Raw genomic sequence first — 21,735 nt, forward strand, 5'->3', positions numbered from 1 at the left:
TCTGCAGTGGAGGGCTATTTCACATTGGCAGGGCTATGTCACATTGGCAGGGCTATGTCACATTGGCAGGGCTATGTCACATTGGCAGGGCTATGTCACATTGGCAGGGCTATGTCACATTGGCAGGGCTATGTCACATTGGCAGGGCTATGTCACATTGGCAGGGCTAAGTCAAACTGGTACTAATGGTCAAAGCTGCCGCAAAGACAGAGCAAGGAGTCACAAATCAGCTCATCGATCTGTGAAATGACACGGCCACAACGCGATTTAAACTACAGAGACAGGAAAGGCCCTTATTTCTCCGCAGTAATGGAATCCAGTTCTATAGAGGGATGGGGATGTTTCAAAGCGGACAGCCAGGTGGAGAAAGGAGGGGAGGGAGTGTGAGAGAGAGCGAAAGAGAGACATGGCGGACAATGTTAATAATCACTAATAACACCCATAGTCATCGTTTTTTGACACGGTCTCTCGCCTACAATCAATCAATTTCGTCGTCTGTATCCCCGTCAAATCACCCCCATGCCACTCCTCTTCACATCCTGCAATCACCACACCTCCCGTCCTCCCGTTTCGAGACACTGCCCTGCACACAGCCGGCTTAGAATCGATCAAGACCGGGGAGAGAATTGCAGACCCACGCTCCCGGCTGCGCTCCTCTTATAGCCGGCCACTTGTCCCAGCAAATACTAGTTATAGACTAGGCTACGATACAAAGCTTTCCTCCCTCAACAGATGGGCTTTAATCCGGAGGCCAGCCGTATGGACTAGCCTATTTACTGGACAGCCTGCCTCTAGCCAATTACTCCTGTCCTCTCCTCCAAGAGAGGATGCGGATGAGGAATGCTACACAAGTAACATGATGTCTGGTGCCATTTTAGCACATCCAGTCAGTGTATAATATGATCGGTAGGCTATGTCATAATAGGCTATCCTTTTGATGAAGACATCGGTCTACACTGAGATAACACAAACAAGCGATTTTCTGATACCACCTGTGTTCTCCCCTGCAGCCAATATGTTTTATTCCAAGATCGGTTATGTACCGGTTATAGCTTTACTAAACCAAACGGTATTCACAAAACAGGTATGCCTGGCTTGTGTAGCTACCATGTATTGTGCCAACATGTTACCAACATTACCGGATCAATGTAACATTAACCTGGGAAAAGAGATTCTTCCATCCCTGCTTACCTCCACGAAAAACGCCTCCATCCTTCTTCTCTCCTACCGGGTGCGCGTGCAGTCAGTCCGGGAGAGGGCCGACGCTTGCCCCGGTGTTAACCGAAAGCTAAATCACAGTGGGCACCCGGCGAGCTTGGGGTGGGGTGGGGGTAGTGGGAGAGGCTCCGTTTTTCTGTTCGTTGGTGATTTCCATTAATTCGTAAACGTCCCGATATAAATCCGTACAGGCTACTATACCTAATGTGTGTCTACCGAACACAGGCAGAAAGAAAGAGAGAGAGAGAGAGAGAGATAGAGAGGGTGAAACAAGGCGCACACACAAACCTCTTCTCGTGTGTGTATCAGTGTTGCTATTAAAAATTGAAGATAAATCCAGAACAGTAAAGCCAACGGTTCCCTCTTCAGCTCTGACGGTGAATTGTCTGCAACCAGCTGCAGCTGAGTTTCTCTCTCTCTCTCTCTGTGTGTGTGTGTGTGTGATTCAGGAATAACAATATATCTGGGGAATAGAAGTCCCTACAAAGACATTAAAACCTGACAAATGTCCCCACTGTTTTTTCCTGCTTAAGGGTTCGGTTTATGTAAAACTTCAAAATGGGGTTAGTACTAGAACTGGGTTACAATTGGCTTACATTTAGGTTTAGACATTTTATGTTAGACAACTGTTAGGTTTTAAGAGATAGAGAACATTAACTTCTGGTTTTCTGGTCCCTCACAATGATAGAAAAAACAACATTTATTTGTGTGTATATGTGACAGAATACGGGGTAAGGAAGATCTGAAAGAAAAAGTAAGATAGCAGACATGAGTCTCAGGAATTGCACAACACACACACACACACCTTGTTTTCATAACAAAAATGTTGTTTTAAACCTTAAACATAACCGTCACCTACCCAAACACTTAAGCCAAACTATAAGCCTGAAACATGCATGTATATTAGTGCATTGGGGTGCATTTGTGTTCTGAAAAGGTAATGAGACACACACACACACACTTCCAGGCAGTGTGTTCCCATCAGGATGAGGGCTCCCTGGGGCACGGCATTGTCAAGCTCAGCCTTTTCTTCTGGAGCACAGAGGAACAGTTGGGTTTTGCATGTGTCTGTTATTGTGTATGTGTGTGTGTTTGTGTGTGTCTGTGTGTGTGTGTGGTGTGGCCTTGTGGGGCACCGCTCCATCTCCATCACACAGACAGCCCAAACCAGGGCCTCCTTTTGTGCGGTGCAGCAAAATACATACACACACACACACACACACACACACATACACACACACACACTAGACTGGCAAGATAGGAAAAAAGTTACTAATCCTCCAAAAGATCACGCCTAAAGTGTCCCACACACATACATGTGTGCACAACCGCAGAGCATCGACTGCCCTCCAGTGACATACTCTGGGAAGAAACCACGCTTAAGGCCAGAAGAGAAACTCTTCTCTCTCTGTTCCCTCTCTTTTTTCTGTCTCTCCCTCTCTATGCGTGTCATATGTCCTTCAGGCATAGCAAATGTTGCCTGTTGGAAATCTCAAGCCACAGCCGAGATAGGAAAGTGCACAGACAGTCCAGAGACAGAAAGAGGGAGAGAGATAGACCACTCTCATACTGTATAGGTACAGGATGTGCTGGATTTCATTCCATACCTACATCAGAACACAACTGATTGCACTAATTTTAGAAAGAACCCTGTCATTAGTTAAATATTTAAATAAGCTGTGTTTGTGCAGAAAAGAAAAGAAGCAGAAGCTAACTCACTGTTGCTTTCAGTTACTAGCCTTGCAGAGCAGGACAGCTGCCAAGGTTCAAACTTTAGAATCAACCTGTCTATTTCTAGGTCTGTACTGTCACTGGACAAAGACATGGTTGTGGACAAGCCCATATTCAGATTTTGCAAAGTATCACAATCTCCACTTTACTTAAGGGCTTATGGAAATAGATACTGACCCAGCAAAGCAGATATACTGCATTGTGAATGAAGCATTGTTAGGAAATAACACCCCAGTCATTCCATGCTCAACCTCTCCCAGTTATTTCATATAGCTTCAGTTGATTTCAACATAACAATTTTTATGTAAGTTAGTAACTTACCTGTAATATTCTTGCTACATTTTGTTTCTAATGTTTTTTTGTTTGTTACTTGTAAAATTAAATTTTTCTTAACTGATGAACTACATTTGCAACTTGTCTTAGTAGAAGCGGGAATGTCAATAAGGCTGAGGATTACAAGTCAACAACAAGTCATCACCCAAAGCCAGTGGCCCGACTGTGACTCTGACCAAGGAGATGTACATAATGAGTGAGATGTACATGGATGTGCTGCTATCACGGTCAGGACTGTTTTCATTTATTCTTTTTTATCTGTGATTTTGACACAAATTGTCAGGTCCTGGCTGGGGTGCCTCTAGGCATCTCTATGGGCCTGGGGGCCACAGTCAGGGCCTGACTACAGATGTGTCACTAGGCATCTCTGTGCTGCTCTTTTGATGGTCCCCAATTAGAGGCAGTAGCCCTGCGTTGCCTCTAATTGTGGACCACTGCCTCTAATTGGGGATCATTGTTTGTGCTGTAGCCTTCAGTTCGTGGTGTGCCTCTTCATTTGTACGTGTTGGTGAGAGATAATAAAAGGATGTTACCCTCTTGCTCCCATCCATGGGTCCTGCCTCACCTGCACCGTGACACAAATATTTAATGTGCTGGTTATTCAGTCTTTGATCTTGATTAATTTTTAACTAAACAGAGGAGAGTGCATTGCCTTGACAACACTGACAACTAATAAGATTTACAATAAGAGGGGATTACTTTGATAAAACACACAACTAAGATTTACAATAAGAGGGCATTACTTTGACAACACACACAACTAAGATTTACAATAAGAGGGGATTACTTTGATAAAACACACAACTAAGATTTACAATAAGAGGGCATTACATTAAAAACACACCCAACTAAGATTTACAATAAGAGGGCATTACCTTGACAACACACACAACTAAGATTTACAATAAGAGGGCATTACATTAAAAACACACCCAACTAAGATTTACAATAAGAGGGCATTACATTGACAACACACACAACTAAGATATACAATAAGAGGGCATTACCTTGACAACACATACAACTAAGATTTACAATAAGAGGGCATTACTAAAATTTTGAGTTATTCCTATACCGACATATTGTAACACACAGCTCAGGCCGCCATACTTAGCAACATGACATCCCATTAGGGGTTCTTTCACAGTCCCTAAGCAACAAATGCTCAGGAAAGCACTTTCCTATATAAAGACATGAAGGCACTGAATTCTCTTCCACCTCAAGAAACTGAAGCCAGCAGTAAAATAAAATACAAAAAAACCATAACACCTCATGGCAAAGTGGACACACACATGCACATATACACACACACATTCAGACACGAGCTAACACACTCCAGGCATACACACTTTTGTAAATGGTGTACTTGTGATCCAGTAGCTGTTTTACTGTGTTTATATTCTCATGACTGTAATGTTGTTAATTTTAATTTGAATGTCTTATGTCTGTAATATGAATATTTTTACTGTGTTTATTTTATTATGTCTGTAATGTAAAATATTTCCGTTGCTTGAGTAGTTTGTTTAGCTGTAATGTTAGACCCTGGGAGAGCAGCTGTCCGATGGCCTCAGCTAACGGGTATCCAAATAAACTAATACATTTCATTACCTCCGGTCTCAAACGTGCAACAGGAAATGCATTTCAATTAACGACCGCCCCTCTGTCACAAACAGCTAAATGCATAATGTGCTGTGTGTATGCATTTTTATGTATTCTAGTATGCGTGTTTCTGTGTGCGTGCATGGATGTGTCTATATGTTTGTGTGCGTTTTCATATTGCGTGTGTTTATGCGTGAATGTGTGTGTGTGTGTGTGTCACTTGTTTCATTGATGTCTGCTCTGGTCTGGTGAACGGAGCATAGAAGGATGGGGGGAGCGGGGGTGACAGGGCTAATTAGGGAAATACAGTAGAATCATCTGGGATGTAGTTGATACAGGAGGGGCAGCACTTTTGCATGTGTGTGTTTGGTGGGAGTGGAGGAGAGTGATCTAATTAGGAATCCCGTGAGAGAATACTTGATCCTGGATACCCCTGATCACCACATGGATGCCCCCCCACCACACACACACACACACACACACACACCAAAACACATGCATCAATGTATTTCTTCTGACCAAATAATCTGGCATGTCAACAGCCTGGTTCTCTACAGACAGAGTGGTAATTTAATCAGATGTCCCCCGCAGTATAGCCACACACACACACGCACACACGCACACACACACACACACACACACACACGCACACACACACACACACACACACCCACACACTGCCTGGTTGTCTTGTGGACAGAGGGCCCATAGCACTAATGCCATAGCATAGTATCAGGCTCTCGGATTCAACAAGAGATTTACAGTCAAAATACATTCATATATGGAGCAGTATTCCTGTCTTGGGAAAGATTCTTTATATCAGATTATCCCAAATGAATCCTAATCCTAAATTACACTGGACTAAATGACACTACTCACTATAATGAGCAGATTACACACATGCGTGCACACAGACACACACACACACACACATTACTAATAGGGTAAAGTCATGGTTAGGGTAAGTATAAGGGACTCTTTTTTAACAAAACAGGAAAACATAAGTGAAATATATTATTTAACAAGAATAATCGCTGAACAGAAAACCAAATGTAAGAAAATTCACACTATTAATCACACCTATCTTCCTGTTGTAATGAATAAAGATTAAATAAACACTAATAGTCTTTGGCTAAGTAAGTTAGGGTCAGGTTCATGTTGATGTTTAGGGGATGGGGGAAATGGGTATTCATATTTCTGGATGAAATTGGATGTTTTTGAATGCATGTATGCATACTTGAGTATGTGCACACGTGTGTTTCAAGTCCTTATTAGTCATATGAACAAGCACACTTAAAATTCTTAAATGGTTCCGACTGGACAATGATGGAAAGCAAATGAATACAGTAATGGGAGTCAAATAAGAAAAGTTGTGTAGGATCCCACAAGCCTAACCTTTGCCTCAATAACCTAACCTGTAAGATTAAACTGAACATAACCCAAAGCTCAACCCTAAACCTAAACTGTAATGCCTAATCCGAAAAGTAACCAGAATTCTAACACAATTGTAACATTGCCCCTGCAAACCTATGACTCAGGCTGTATATCACATTTTTCCTTGTGAGGACCTTCTAAGAAGCCTGTGGGGACCGATTTGTCAGATTTTACCGTCTTTGTGAGGACTTGGATCACAGACAAATGCACACACACAAAGTGGGTTACATGGAGAGAAGGTGGAGAATAAAATTAGGAAATTGTGTAGTTATATTGACTACACACACGCACACAGAAACACACGCCGGTCCAACAGTGTTAACAGTTTCAATGAACAAAAGGCCAGCTGTCGCTCTAGTGACACATTTCTGATAGTTATCCACACACACCCCACAATCTATTTGGCTTGTTTGAGAACAAACAAGTTGGTTGACAGCAGACCCTATTGTGTCAAATAGCAGCCACAACCAATCTCACATCAAACCGTAGAGCTCTGCTCAAGAGTTGCAGTACAGACGCGCCCGGCAGGTCATGTTGTTATAAAACCATAAATATCCAGCAAGGGGCGGTAAAATGACATGAACAGAATCCTTTGCAGGCACGCCCACTGATATCAAAGGACAGCTTCATGTCCTCCTGAGAAATAGAAATATAGAACTGGGAACTGGCCGAAAAAAGACAACGAAATATTTTTTCAACATATGGCTTTGGTTTTTCCACCAATAAGAATGTAGCTAGCTTGATTAGCTGCCAGCCTCTGCACCCCGACAAATGAATGGTCCAGTTTTCAGTGGAAATGTAAAGCGATAAACATTGCCTTTGAACGAGGCAACACCCCATTTTAAGTCCTATATTTACTTATTTGGTTGAACAGCGCATAAATTACAACATCCATAGCTACTGATACGCATTTTTAAAACGTATTGTTTGTGATGTTTTTTTTTCATATTTTCACTTGTAATTCCAACGTGGACGGTAACATAAAGTGCATTCAATTTCTAAATGGGAACTAGGAGCTTCCGATTAGTCATCATGCACGTGAACGTGACTTCTAACCGCTTCTGATCCTGTGTTTTAGGTGTGCTATTATGGTACAAAAAGAACCAGCCCGCCTCTTGCGTTCTGATTTGTGAGTTTGTGTTCCATCGTCTGATTGGTTAAACTACTCGTCTGATTGGTTAAACCAAGTATCCATCAGTCGTGATGGGCATTCGTGTACATGTAATGTGTTTTTAGAAATGAAACCAAATTGCTGCTCTCTGACTCAGAAGGAAAACACGAAAACAAAACCCAGACGTATTGCAAAGACTCGGTTATTCTCCGTGACGTTCAGATTACCTTCCTGCCGCTGACGCCAAAGGTAGGCTACCGCGCAATCCTTCTGTAGACTAAACAGTAGGAAATTATGAAGCTATTCGTTGTGATGTTTTTGTAGATCTGACAAGAGTCAATCAACATTTTTCGGTCTAATTTGCAACCAGGTTGTCTTGAAATATGGTAGCATAATCGGTAGTGTTGACACTGTCTTAGACAATGTGAGGGTTTGACATGGCTACGGGTGGGAAAGGCCTATCAACTTAAAATGTATACAAATAACGAGTAGCTATGTTATTAGAATAATATCATTTTTATTTCGTATGATCTCTTTATGTAGGGTGAATTATAAGTGGCAGTCGGCTGACGTGTAATGAATGGAGCTATCTATTCTTGGGGAGCAAAGGTGGCCTATTTCCTCAGAATGTAAGCCTAAATACGTAGCCGAATCATCTTCCAGGTAAGCTATTTGCTGAAGACTCAAACATGCAGGGTTTCACGTACATGTAGATCGTAATATAAAACACAAGTTGTGTGTGTAGCTAAGGACTTTTCTTAAGCACGATTTAACGGGTGTCTGGATACGGCCCTAAGTTGTATATTGTCAAGATATCACAGACCCTTCATGTACCTTATTGCTATTGACTGGTTACAACGCAAATACAACATTAAAAATATTTTTGGGTCATGATGTTGGTATGTTTTCATGTGATACATAATTTAATTAATAAAAACGGGGTTGTTTTCACTAGCTCTTAGCCGTGTTATATTGGCTGTATACCACGACCCATGGTGCCTCATTGGTTACTTATACTATGGCTGTATCAGCCAATCAGCATTCAGGTTTATAAAGTTGAATCCTGAATCCTAATTGTCTGAAAGCCTTGGTATATCAGAATGTATTCCTTAGATAAGATACATATTTTTACTGTTTGAAATACTTTGGCAACCAATTTATAATAGCATTTAAACTTTTCGGGACCCCCATTTAAGGAGCTGGATAGTTGAATGTCTGAAAATGGGTGTATGTGTTTATCTGTCAAGTTCATATGAGAAAGACAACTGATTATTGAAATGCAGCCTAGTTCTGTATCTGCTGTGTTGATCTCAATTTCACATACTTTCTGTCTCTCTCCTCTTTCTGTGGTCCACAGTTTCAATCAATAGCTACGGTCTTCGTTGTCGCGGGTAACCGAAGCTGTGGTTACCATGGCGGCACACTTTGACACAGAGTACCAGCGCCTGGAGGCTTCATACAGCGACTCACCACCAGGAGAGGAAAACCTATTGGTGCATATCCCAGATGGAAACAAATGTAAGGTTCTTAGCTAGGTACACTCATACACACACACACACCCTCACTTACACACACTTATCGTTTGTCTGTTGTTGTGTTCTCTGCAGCCCCATGGCACCATATAGAGAACCTGGACCTGTTCTTCCAGAGGATATCCTTTCACCCTTATGTGTCTGTGTTCTCCCGGGTAATCCATTTCTACAACCACTCCAGGTGTTATTTTGGCACAGCCCTACCTAGAAAGCAATACAATGCTCAGAGATCTAGAGGGTGCCATCTCTTTTCAAAAGCTGTCGGATTGGCTCTGCAGTGCATGGCTCTTTTCACTCTTTCCTTGTTTGCCTTTAACAACGAATCCCAGACTCTAGTCCCCGGAGAGTGCAGACTTCCAGTCTAATCTGCCCTGTAACACAGAGCTTGTAACCCAGATTCACAGCAGGTTCGATGCCCACTCGGGCTACCCAGCACCCGGCCTGGAAGTCCGCACTCTCTCTACATGGCAGGTGAAGTTTTAGGGGAGTTTCTGCATGCAAGTATTGAGTTGTTGGCATTTTGGGTCGATGTTCTGAAAGTTGGCATTAAAAGTGTGCCGTCCGCCATGTTTTTCCAGGTTCATGGTTCTACTCTCTCCACCTATTCACTACCCAGGTCTAGCTTACCCACTGTGTACTCCGCCATTAATCAAGCACACTTTCTGTTGTTGTTTTTGAGCCAGTCGTGAACCCCTGCTAACCTCTTCTCGGGAAATGCCATGTCAGCTGAGAAGTTGGGTGGACTCGTGTCTTCTGCGTATTTCACAGGTGGGCAGTCCCGGTCTGAGTCGGGCCACTGGTGCGTATGGAGAATAGCTCTGGGGAGATGTGCACAGAGAACAGATATTGTGTTATTGACCGTGGCATGATAAGGCCTCTCCGGGTGTGTCGTGGCCCTGGGACAACCCCCCCCCCCCCCCACCCACTGATCCGATGCAAACTGCGTTTGTGTGTCTGCATTGACCTAATCCCCTGAGACGTGTTACGATCAGCGCCTTTATCAATGACGGATGTTAACGCCACAGGGCAATATCCATTCAGCTGTGTAACTCCCATTACCCCCGTCCAGAGTGAGATGGGTTCTGAGAGGAAACCGTTAGAGTTCAGGGGATGCCGGTTAACACTGGTTAGCCGGCATCATTTTATTAACCGGCTGGTTAGTAGAATGAACTGTGCTGGGGCACGGCTGGAACAAAAGCCTGCAAGCACATTTGGTCCCAAGTTGGAGTTTTAGCCAGTTATGCTGTATAAGGGATGTTGAGTGCTAGCCATCTAGTCTTTCATTTCATCTGACCCTTGACCGCTGGCACGTCTATAACCTGCACCAGAAGAATGGATTCACCTGTATGCTGCTGGGAGAGGTCTTTGAACTTGTGTAAGTACAAACTTTGTGTGTGTGTGTCTCTAATGTCTGATCAGTATAAGGTTACTTGTCGTTGACTGCCATAATAAAGCAGGATATTTTTTAGTCTTTAAAAAAAAGTTTTTTTTGTTCTCTCCCTCATCTGTCTCCTCTTTCCATTCCTCTCTTTATAGCCAATTGCTGTTCGTGGTTGGATTTACGGTCTTCCTGGCTAACTGTGTGGACTACGACATTCTGTTCGCAAACAAGTTTGTCAACCACACGGACTCCTCCAAAGTGACGCTGCCTGACGCGTTCCTGCCTGTGGACGTCTGCAGTGCGCGGTGAGGCTCGGGGACACTTATTGGACATTTATAAATTCATGAACAGCTCAGTTTCATCTTTCTTGTTTTCTCATTAGCAATACAATTACTGGTTTGTGTCATGCCAGTATCCCTGATGGCCTGCTTGTTGTTTTTTCCTCCAGTATCCGTGACAACGTGGCCGTAATGTTTGTACTGGTGATTTCTGGAGTATTTTGGCTGCATCGCCTCATCAAGTTCATCTACAACGTCTGCTGCTACTGGGAGATACGCTCCTTCTACACCAACGCACTCAAGATGAGCATGGTGTGTGTGTGGTTTATGTGTATGTGTGGTTGAGCGTGTTTAACTGTGAGTCTCCAACCTACTGGTTTAACTGTCTCTCCAAACAACTGGTTTAGGTAGTTTAACTGTGTTTATCTGACCTACTACTTGTTTAACTGTGTCTTGTTTAACTGTGTAATTTCTCTCAATCTTTTTTCATCTCTTCCTCCTCTCCTCATTTCCATTCCTCCACTTCTCACCCATTGGCTCTCCTCTCCTTCTCCTGTCTTCTCCAGGGAGAGCTTCCATACTTCACATGGCAGGAGGTTCAGGCTCGGATTGTTGAGATCCAGAAAGAACACCAGATCTGTATACATAAGAAAGAACTCACTGAACTGGACATATACCACCGCATCCTGCGCTTCAAAAACTACATGGTGGGTGTTTTTGCTCATGTCAGAGCACCACTTCCATTCCTTACTGGTACCCCTGCTGGGCTGCTATTCACTGTGGTTGCACGATATTTTGTTTTTCTGCAATTTACTGTAAATTGCGATATGAAAGAATACAGGATGTCTTCAGAAAGTGCTTTGACTATCAACCTGACAGTATGTATCCTTCATACTTCCCAAGCCCCATCCTCTACAATAAAAATGTATGAAACTCATGAACATTTTTATATTTCAGACCAGGTTGCTAGGTAATAATATGTAACATTAATAGTATAGTAATAGCAACAGTAGTAAAATGGAATACGTAATTGGGCATAACGTACCAACTGCAAGATGCAGTCTGTGGCCAAAGCACTGCAATCTGGTCCACTTGTTCAGGTGCAGCCTTCACCATGTTCGCGGCATTGTCTGTTGTAATACAGACTAGACGACTCTCATCTAGGCCCCAATCAGCTAAAGCTTCTCTCATCCCTGTTGCGATGTTCTCACTTGATGCTCTGGGAAAATGCAGTTTGCAAACAGCGACTTTTCAGGTGGAAGTCCTCATTAATAAAGTGTACGGTCAGACTTATGTAGGGCTCCATGGTCTGGCTGGACCACAAGTCTGTTGTTGCTGTATAATATACCACTTGTGACAGCTCTTTTTCAACTTGTGCCTTGCATTTCTCATACAACTCTGGGATGGCAACTTGAGAAAAATAGTTGCGTGATGGCATTACATAGAGCTTGTCAAGCGACCGGATAATGTTTTTACCGTGTTAATTGGTACCATGTCTTTGGTGACGTGAAATGTTATTGAATCTGTGATTTCTCTCTGCCTTTATCGTATGGTGTAGTACTGGCAAATGCATCCGTCATACGAAGATTTGTGGTGCTGCCTTAAATTATCAAACAAATTCGTCTTGTTGTGGCAACAATTGCAAGGCACTCTCTCTGTTTTTGGTCAACATCATCCTGTCTGTAGCTGAAATATTTCCATGTAATTGATGATGCATTCCTTTTTGCAAAAAAATTCTCAATTTCTGTCTTTTTTGACTGTTCCTCGCTCATCATTTCGTCATGCGCAAGCAGAGCCTGCATGTCAACTAAGTGCAGCAACCAACCATGTTTAAAACAATAATAATAAACTGTGTATCCCATAACCCATAAATCAGAGTAAATTACCTTATATCAGACAGATATAAAAACATATCAGACAGAAAAGATATATATTGTAGACTGATATATGTTTACCTTACTAAATCGCACGTATTGCGATGTGACTATTGCGGATGCGTACATCGCCATGTCGATGCTGAAACAATATTTTGTGCAGCCCTACTACTCACCCAAATGTCCATCCAAAACCCCCTTCTTCCCCCTCATCCTCCAGGTTGCCATGGTGAATAAGTCCCTCCTCCCTGTGCGTTTCTGCCCACCGCTGCTCGGGGAGATGGTTTTCTACACCCGTGGCCTCAAGTACAACTTTGAACTCATCTTCTTCTGGGGGCCAGGTTAGTGTTGGTGTGTTTGTGCTTATGTTGACGTGTTTGGTACAGTTTTCAGTCTCATGAAAGGCCAAGACCTGAAATAACACTGTCTCTCTCCCTCTCACTCTCTCCCCCTTTTCTCTCTACCTCCCCCTTTCCCAGGCTCTCTGTTTAAGAGTGAGTGGAGTCTGAAGCCGGAGTATAAGAGAGGTGGTAACAGGCTGGAACTGGCAGAGAAACTGGCATCACGTATACTGTGGATTGGCATTGCCAACCTCTTACTGTGTCCTGTGATACTGGTCTGGCAGATACTCTACGCCTTCTTCAGCTACACAGAGGTAGGATGGGACTTACAGTCCTGGGCAAAAGTTTTGGCACCCGTGCATTTCATTTGAAATAATGCCCCATTTCCTTGGGAAAATTAGTGTATTTTTTTTTAAGAAAAACATGCATCTGGTCAACTATTAAGTGAAAATCACCCTATAAGATTTTGCTGTACTTTTTCAGAGTTTCACTTAGATAGTAGCTGGTCACTAGCCAACAACAGACCTCACTGCAGGCCACTGATTTCCTGTCTGTGTGTGTGTGTGTGTGTGTTTGTTTTGTGTCTAGGTGATAAAGCGTGAACCAGGGAGTCTGGGAGCGAGGTGTTGGTCTTTGTATGGTCGATGTTACCTTCGCCACTTCAATGAGCTGGACCACGAACTGATGTCACGTCTCAGCAAGGGCTACAAGGTAGAAATGAACATCAACACACACACACACACAGTGTGATGTTGATAAAAACTGACATTTCATCTGTACTTGTGTGTCTCATCTCCAGGCGTCTTCTAAGTATATGAACTGCTTCCTGTCTCCGCTGCTGACGGTGGTGGCAAAAAACGTGGCGTTCTTCGCCGGTTCGCTACTGGCCGTCCTCATCGCTCTGACCATCTACGACGAAGATGTCCTCGCCGTGGAGCACGTTTTGTCGTCCATCACCCTGCTGGGAGTGTGTATCACCATCTGCAGGTGCGTGTGCGTGCGTGCGTGCGTGTGTGTGCGTGCGCGCGTGTGTGTAAAGTTATGAATACAGTCTTTCACATCCTCCCTCTCTCCCTCAGGTCTTTTATTCCAGATAAACACCTGGTGTACTGCCCAGAGCAGCTGCTCAGAGTGATCCTGGCTCACATCCATTACATGCCGGATCACTGGCAGGGCAACGCCCACCGCTACGAGACCCGCGACCAGTTCTCCCAGCTGTTCCAGTACAAGGCTGTGAGTGGCACTGCGTTAACACCCATGACACGAATCAGTCCTGACGCCTATTCTCCTCTACTAGAGCAGGAATACACAAAGCGTCTTAGATTAGGAGTGCTGGGGACAAGGGGACTGATTGTAGACCGGCATCCAGGTGTTTAACTCCTCCTCTGGCCGTCCAGGTGTTTAACTCCTTCTCTGGCCGTCCAGGTGTTTAACTCCTCCTCTGCCCATCCAGGTGTTTAACTCCTCTGGCCGTCCAGGTGTTTAACTCCTCTGGCCGTCCAGGTGTATAACTCCTCTGGCCGTCCAGGTGTTTAACTCATCTGCCCGTCCAGGTGTTTAACTCCTCCTCTGCCCATCCAGGTGTTTAACTCCTCCTCTGCCCATCCAGGTGTTTATCTTGGAAGAGCTCATCAGTCCAGTGGTGACTCCATTTATCCTGATCTTTAGTCTGAGGAGGAAGTCTCTGGAGATCATCGACTTCTTCCGGAACTTCACCGTGGAGGTGGTGGGGGTGGGGGACACCTGCTCGTTTGCTCAGATGGACGTCAGACAGCACGGCCACCCTGCGGTGAGACATATATACATATAAATATAAATATACAGCTCCGGAAGAAATGAAGAGACCGCTAGTCCTTTTTCTTTCCCTTCCAAAAAAGTTGAGAAGGAAAGTTGTGAGTTAGGAACAATTTGCAGTGGTCTCTTAATTTTAACCCTTCTGTTCCTCACTCAAAACCTTCCTTTTTGACTTTTCTGGAAAGGAAAGAAAAAGGTGCAGTGGTCTCTTAATTGTTCCCGGAGCTGTATTATGTACACACACACATTGGTTAACATGGGTACACAGCATATACAGTAGCTTTTGCCCGACGCTGTCTTTGTTGTCTCTGTCTCACCTTCCACAACCCTCACCTCTTTCCCCCCTCCCCCCTCCCTCCAGTGGATGTCTGAGGGGAAGACGGAGGCCTCTATCTACCAGCAGGCCGAGGATGGGAAGACTGAGCTGTCTCTGATGCATTTTGCCATCACCAACCCCCAGTGGAACCCTCCCACAGAAACCACTCAGTTCATCAGCCAGCTGAAGGAGCGAGTGCAGAGAGAAGCTACGGGAGACGTGCACGCGCACACGCACACTCTCACGTCTCTGTCTGAGTCAGAGGTAGGACAGGGATTTTTAAGCTTCAGTTCGCACTGTATACGTTTTCACCCTTTTTTTACACTGATAGTAGAAATAAAATTATCTCTGTGTTTTCCTCTCAGCCAAGGAGTCTGATAGCCAACTTCTTGGCAGGTCCCCCCTCATTGGCCTCTCTCCATCTTGGACGTGATGGCTCCTTGACCAATCAAGGGCCGGTTGGTATTAGCGACGGGGCTTCAGGTTTACGCTCGCTCTCCATTAACAGCATGAGGGGCAGCTATAGCTCCACCCATAGGTCTGCTGGACACACCTCTTCTGCAAGCAGAGCCATGGTGGGATCAAGGTAAAGCCCAGGCTCCTCCCACATCTCATCAACTAATCAGTCAATCAATCCATCAAACCACTAACAGACAATCAACCAACAATCTCTCGATCTGTCTCTCTCTCTCTCTCTTTCAGTACTGACGCTCGCACTGCTAGTTCAGGCAGTAGCGCCTGGGAGGGTCAGCTGACTAGTCTCGTCCTATCAGAATATGCCTCCACGGAGATGAGCATGCACGCACTCTATATACATGAGGTCAGTCTGTCTGTCTGTGTCTGTCGGTCAATCAGTTTTGAACGTTGGAGTGAACAGCATCAAACCTCAATGACCCTCCCCACCCCCCCCACACACGCACCTCCCTTCCCTTCCCCCTCCATGTAGCTCCACAAGCAGCAGTCTCGAGGGGAGTTGTCCCGGCACACCTGGCACCGGCAGGACAGTGATGACAGCGGCGACAGCGTGACTGAGGAGGGGGCAGCGGGGGGGCGGGGCCCTGACCCCCGGCACCCGATCCCCCGTTCACACACCTTCCCCGTCTCAACCCCGACCTCCATCCCCAGCTCCAACTCTGGGCCCCCGCCAGACAGAGGTGCTACGCCTGGGCAGGAAGAGGCTCCGCCCAACAGCCAACGCCGCCACTGGGGAAATGCAGGTAACCCTGACAAGTGTTTCTTTTAAGACACCTTGTACCTTAACATATTATGATGTTAAAGGTGATGCGTGTGTGCACGTGTGTGCGCGCGTTTGTGTGTGTGTGTGTGTGCGTGTGTCACTCCAGACTCTGTGGGCTCTGATGGGAGAGGGGTGAGGTTGGCACGTGTGCCCATGGGAGGTTGGGCAGAGGAAGGGCAGGGAGGTAGACACCCGGACACAGTTCCTGAAGAGGGATCAGACGATGACATGCCACCGAACATACATAAGGTAATTACACACACACGCATGCATAAAACTGATGTCGGTGTGTGAGGTTCCTTCTTAGTCTTTCCCTCTCCTTAGGTGACGTGACTGTGCAGGGAGAACTCACATTGCCCCACAAACACATCAGACATCATCATCCTCCCAGAAAAGAACTTTCTGCTCACCTGTGACCTTTCACCATGGCTTCACCTTTTACCCAAGATGGACAGACCTGTGGGATAACAGCATGCTGTGTTATTCACTCTGAGCTAGAGGAAAACTGTGGAATAACTGTACAGTATCCAAAAACTCCTTAACACACACTCCGGATTACTTTTTTGTCCAATGAAGTGACAGCTGTTGGTGACATCATAACAGACAGCGTGGAACTTAACGTTATGTCAGTCTGGATAGTTTCTCCTGAGACACTGGTCTATGGTTAGCTTAGTTGTTTTGGCTTACACTGGTTAATATCTAAATATTCTCATGACCCCAACCATGTGAAGAAAAATTATATAACCATATTTTTTTTTATTTGAGGCTATGAGAGTCTATTATCAAACATTCTCCCTGACCCCATTTTCATATCAGGTGACCCCACATGGGGTCGTGACACCAATTTGGGAACCTCTGGGTTAAAGGCTGTAGGTAGCCTAGGTAGCTCATAACAGCATCTAACTGATAAGTTAAAGGTTGCTTCATTGAAATTAGACATGTCCCTGAGCAAGGCAGTTAACCATAGCCCTCCCCGGTTGTGGAAAATGACAGTGTGTTTTCAGTCAACTTATCTGATAAGAATAAGGGTAAAAAAGGGTGAGATTAGGATAAGGTAATCTGATCCCAGATCTGTGTTTCGGGCAACTTCTATCCAGACAGCATTTGTGTGGGACTGAACAGCAAACAGTGAAACACTATAAAAGATGAACGCTTAGTGGTAATTGTTGTTTTTATTTTATTTTTTTACTCTTTGTGTTGCTTGTATTTATTGCACTTCGAGGGAAAGAAAATGTTCTTATGTGTGTATATATATATGTATATATATATATATATACACACATAAGAACATTATGTGTGTATATATAGGGATTTGACCGGAGAACGGTCTCCCACGTCTTACTGTCTGCAACGGCACTAGGGAATCAATTTGGGATTAAACAGATTTTGCTGTAGGCATGAAACAGGACCTAAACAGATACACCAGGCGCATTTAAACACTGGTTAAAACTAAAGTAAAATCCTAATATCAGGACATTAGAATTCAATGTATAGTATTTAGAGGTATGTATATTGATAATATCTAGAGATATTATGTAAGCACATAAAAGAAACACGTCATTATTATTGTTTTAATTAAAGAAAGAAAACCCAAACAGGACTGGAACATAGGACTTTTGCCACACTAAAATGCTTGAAAGCAGAACCAACTCACAACCATAAAGCTATCATCCTTCAGTCACCACTCAGCTATATAGAATAGTCAGCATCAGGCAAACTGCATGTTTGTTTTAGCCCAATTATCTGACAAAATGTTAAGAAAATTATAATAATGAGAATGCACTTTAATGACTTGTTGTTTTGAATCCACGGAATCCCATGAATAATTGTCAGTATGTTGATTTTGATCATCTGTTTTTTCTCTGTCATTTAATTCAGGGGTTGTGCCAACTTGAGACAGTTTAGGCTAAGATACATGTTGACTTACAAAGATTTGTTTTTGTGAATCATACAAATAGACTAGCATAGAACCAGCTGCGACAGTTTACCATATGGCGCAGTGGCCCAGGATCAGGCTTCAGAGGGAGACATGGTTTTGATCCAGTCAGGCACACTACACCTAAGTAGTCAATTCTAGACCTCAAGGTCTGCAGTGCTGCTTGTTTTCTATATTAGTCTATTATTAATATCATTATTAGCCAGCCAGAGTCCAGCTTGGATTAGACTCAGAATTTAAAAAATGCTTCAGTCCTGGAGGCCTGGATCAGAATAATGTAATGGGTCTCCCGGGTGAAACTGGAGTGAATCACTGATACAAGTTTAACAATGTATTAGGGGACCTGACTGAGAATATCAGCCTAACATTGGTTTTGTTTTTCAGTGTTTTATAGATTGTCCTGTAAATTGCCATTTTGTACAGTTGTAAATTCATCAATAAAAATGTATTTAATAAGTTACTATAATGTAGTTGATGTAGTGGTTATACACTCACCTAAAGGATTATTAGGAACACCATACTAATACTGTGTTTGACCCCCTTTCGCCTTCAGAACTGCCTTAATTCTACGTGGCATTGATTCAACAAGGTGCTAAAAGCATTCTTTAGAAATATTGGCCCATATTGATAGGATAGCATCTTGCAGTTGATGGAGATTTGTGGGATGCACATCCAGGGCAGGAAGCTCCCGTTCCACCACATCCCTAAGATGCTCTATTGGGTTGAGATCTGGTGACTGTGGGGGCCATTTCAGTACAGTGAACTCATTGTCATGTTCAAGAAACCAATTTGAAATGATTCGAGCTCTGTGACATGGTGCATTATCCTGCTGGAAGTAGCCATCAGAGGATGGACATGGTCAGAAACAATGCTCAGTTAGGCCGTGGCATTTAAACGATGCCCAATTGGCACTAAGGGGCCTAAAGTGTGCCAAGAAAACATCCCCCACACCATTACACCACCACCACCAGCCTGCACAGTGGTAACAAGGCATGATGGATCCATGTTCTCATTTTGTTTACGCCAAATTCTGACTCTACCATCTGAATGTCTCAACAGAAATCGAGACTCATCAGACCAGGCAACATTCTTCCAGTCTTCAACTGTGCAATTTTGGTGAGCTTGTGCAAATTGTAGCCTCTTTTCCCTATTTGTAATGGAGATGAGTGGTACCCGGTGGGGTCTTCTGCTGTTGTAGCCCATCCGCCTCAAGGTTGTGCGTGTTGTGGCTTCACAAATGCTTTGCTGCAAACCTCGGTTGTAACGAGTGGTTATTTCAGTCAAAGTTGCTCTTCAATCAGCTTGAATCAGTTGGCCCATTCTCCTCTGACCTCTAGCATCAACAAGGCATTTTCGCCCACAGGACTGCCGCATACTGGATGTTTTTCCCTTTTCACACCATTCTTTGTAAACCCTAGAAATGGTTGTGCGTGAAAATCCCAGTAACTGAGCAGATTGCGAAATACTCAGACCAGCCCATCTGGCACCAACAACCATGCCACGCTCAAAATTGCTTAAATCACCTTTCTTTCCCATTCTGACATTCAGTTTGGAGTTCAGGAGATTGTCTTGACCAGGACCACAAATGCATTGAAGCAACTGCCATGTGATTGGTTGATTAGATAATTGCATTAATGAGAAATTGAACAGGTGTTGCTAATAATCCTTTAGGTGAGTGTATATCTACCATCACTCGCATATTCGCAGCTTACTAAGACCCCATAACAGGCTCCAATGCTGACATATGGCCGAACAAATCTACAGTACCACTGGTTAGGGTAGTTCTAACCTCATAGCGCTGTAACTGGAGCAGACCTTTCTTACGGCGTTAGGTATTATGTTGGATATCATCGGAAACATAGCAATCATTTCTTCAAAAACATTAATAACATTTTCATAATGAAATTTATGAACACAGTTTATCTGGGGACTGAAAGAGCCCGGATAGCTCAGTCGGTAGAGCATCAGACTTTTAATCTGAGGGTCCAGGGTTCAAGTCCCTGTTCGGGCGTTAGTGTTTTCTTCTCTTCGGAGTTATTAGGAGCGTGCGACAATTTTACAAATGTTCCGTTTGTAATGCAGATCGCTTATAGGCATCTCCCATTTTTCATTTTCTTTCATTTTTTCTTCTCTTTTTCTCAATTTTTCCTCTCTTTTCCTTCTCTTTTTTTCCCCCCTTTCTTCCCCTTTTTTCACCTTTCTTCCCCCCCTTTAACAGACTATTGTTCCCCAGTCGGTAGAGCATCAGACTTTTAATCTGAGGGTCCAGGATTCAAGTCCCTGTTCGGGCGTTAGTGTTTTCTTCTCTTCGGAGTTATTAGGAGCGTGCGACAATTTTACAAATGTTCCGTTTGTAATGCAGATCGCTTATACTACACCATTTCCCGAAGTCCGTGTTTAGCCGATACAATTATCCACATTCGTGTCAGAATCTTAAACACGCAAAATGTGTACTTTTATTTAGCAAATCACATGCTGTAACTTTTACTGAGACGCCAAAAGCTTGTAAAATGATGTCATACTTAGTTCTCAGCTGTAATGTTTATGTATTTGTCGTTACAAACATAGGAATACTATAAATTTCACTTGCATCCAGTACCCACGTTTTTTTCAGGTTGCTAGTGGTTCGTCAGATGAATGACAGGTAAGTTTGTAGGCCTATTTTTCAGTCAACATGGGCCTATAGTTCAAATGGCGGCGCTCGTGCTGGTCCTGATTCGACTGCTATGCTATTGTCTGTAGGTAATGTTTTTATACAATAAATTAACTGAAAATAACCTTGCTGTCAGTTTACAGATTTTGTAATTATTTTAAGCAGTTCTGATGTATTTAAGCAGAGACACATATTTGCTGTTATCATATATGTGTCATCGAAATTGTGAAATACCTCACATGCAAATACAAGCATTTCTGTATTTCACTGGTAGAAACAGGCCATGTACATATTTCCTTTTTAACTTCAGGTGGGTGATATGAGTATGGAATGAGTGAACTTTCCCGCCATGCACCAAGGTGTACTGTAGCTCCTGACATACTGTGACCCATTCAGAGAGGATGTTTGGGCTCATTTTGATCGGCGCTATCTGCTGTCTCTGGGCGGGTATTGGATATGTTTTATTTGAATGGGAGTGTAAGATTTATTTTAGAAGGTTATATGATTATGAAGCTATATTTAAAGAATTTTGATTATTTTACATATATTGCATATAATACCGTTCAATTAATACAACATTAAAGGTGTCCTCAGAGCCTCGTTGGCGCAGTAGGCAGCGCGTCAGTCTCATAATCTGAAGGTCGTGAGTTCGAGCCTCACACGGGGCAGATGTTTTTTCATTTTATGCAGTTCCTTATTAACTAACTGTTAATTGAATCTGATTGCCTAAAATGGTGTTAACGGGTACTACGAGGGTGATTAAGATGTTTGTTAGTGTACTCTGTTAACTAAATTGCAGTTTGTGTGCGTTCTCCTAAAAGGGACGCGTTCGGCAACGTAGGTTTTGCACAATGGCTCGTGCTCCGTATTCATCCCCGGAAGAATGCACGTTTACGTCAGGATATGAGGAGTTTAAAGAAATGTTAACGACCAAATCTAATGTTTGTTTGATATTTAGAACGCTTAA

General features: G+C 43.6%; 2 protein-coding genes and 2 non-coding genes across 4 annotated transcripts in view; 3 read left to right on the forward strand and 1 right to left on the reverse strand.

Annotated features, from left to right (window-relative positions):
- myo10l1 (myosin X, like 1) overlaps positions 1–1,551 on the reverse strand; it is a 37,913-nt gene extending 36,362 nt beyond the window's left edge. Inside the window, 1 exon segment of the mRNA XM_029116587.2 lies at positions 1,192–1,551. Within this exon segment, the coding sequence (XP_028972420.2) occupies positions 1,192–1,212 (21 nt within the window). The 5' untranslated portion in view covers positions 1,213–1,551.
- Positions 1,552–7,527: 5,976 nt separating this feature from the next.
- Positions 7,528–18,575, forward strand: atg9a (ATG9 autophagy related 9 homolog A (S. cerevisiae)). Its single transcript, XM_010886413.4, has 20 exons — positions 7,528–7,675; positions 7,970–8,089; positions 8,784–8,944; positions 9,034–9,077; positions 10,269–10,333; positions 10,495–10,644; positions 10,788–10,929; positions 11,184–11,324; positions 12,712–12,832; positions 12,971–13,146; positions 13,421–13,543; positions 13,632–13,819; positions 13,912–14,065; positions 14,442–14,621; positions 14,988–15,206; positions 15,308–15,528; positions 15,645–15,762; positions 15,889–16,159; positions 16,286–16,428; positions 16,504–18,575. Exons 3-20 carry the CDS (start codon positions 8,839–8,841, stop codon positions 16,510–16,512), a joined length of 2,571 nt encoding a protein of 856 aa, XP_010884715.1. The 5' UTR covers positions 7,528–7,675; positions 7,970–8,089; positions 8,784–8,838; the 3' UTR covers positions 16,513–18,575.
- A 1,478-nt stretch (positions 18,576–20,053) lies between these two features.
- On the forward strand, positions 20,054–20,126 carry trnak-uuu. The gene has a single exon. It is a non-coding gene; the product is annotated as a tRNA-Lys (tRNA).
- A 1,237-nt stretch (positions 20,127–21,363) lies between these two features.
- Positions 21,364–21,436, forward strand: trnam-cau. Its single transcript has one exon. It is a non-coding gene; the product is annotated as a tRNA-Met (tRNA).
- Positions 21,437–21,735: the final 299 nt, after the last annotated feature.

The sequence above is a fragment of the Esox lucius genome, chromosome 22, assembly GCF_011004845.1.
Source record: "Esox lucius isolate fEsoLuc1 chromosome 22, fEsoLuc1.pri, whole genome shotgun sequence".
Taxonomy (NCBI): Eukaryota; Metazoa; Chordata; class Actinopteri; order Esociformes; family Esocidae; genus Esox; species Esox lucius.

Excerpts from the sequence above, each read along its gene's own strand:
- atg9a (XM_010886413.4), top strand. The coding sequence starts at position 8,839 with ATGGCGGCACACTTTGACACAGAGTACCAGCGCCTGGAGGCTTCATAC. Across the intron at positions 10,334-10,494 it reads GGAGAGGTCTTTGAACTTGT|CCAATTGCTGTTCGTGGTTG; the intron begins GTAAGTACAAAC and ends CTCTCTTTATAG. Across the intron at positions 15,763-15,888 it reads ACGCACTCTATATACATGAG|CTCCACAAGCAGCAGTCTCG; the intron begins GTCAGTCTGTCT and ends CCCTCCATGTAG.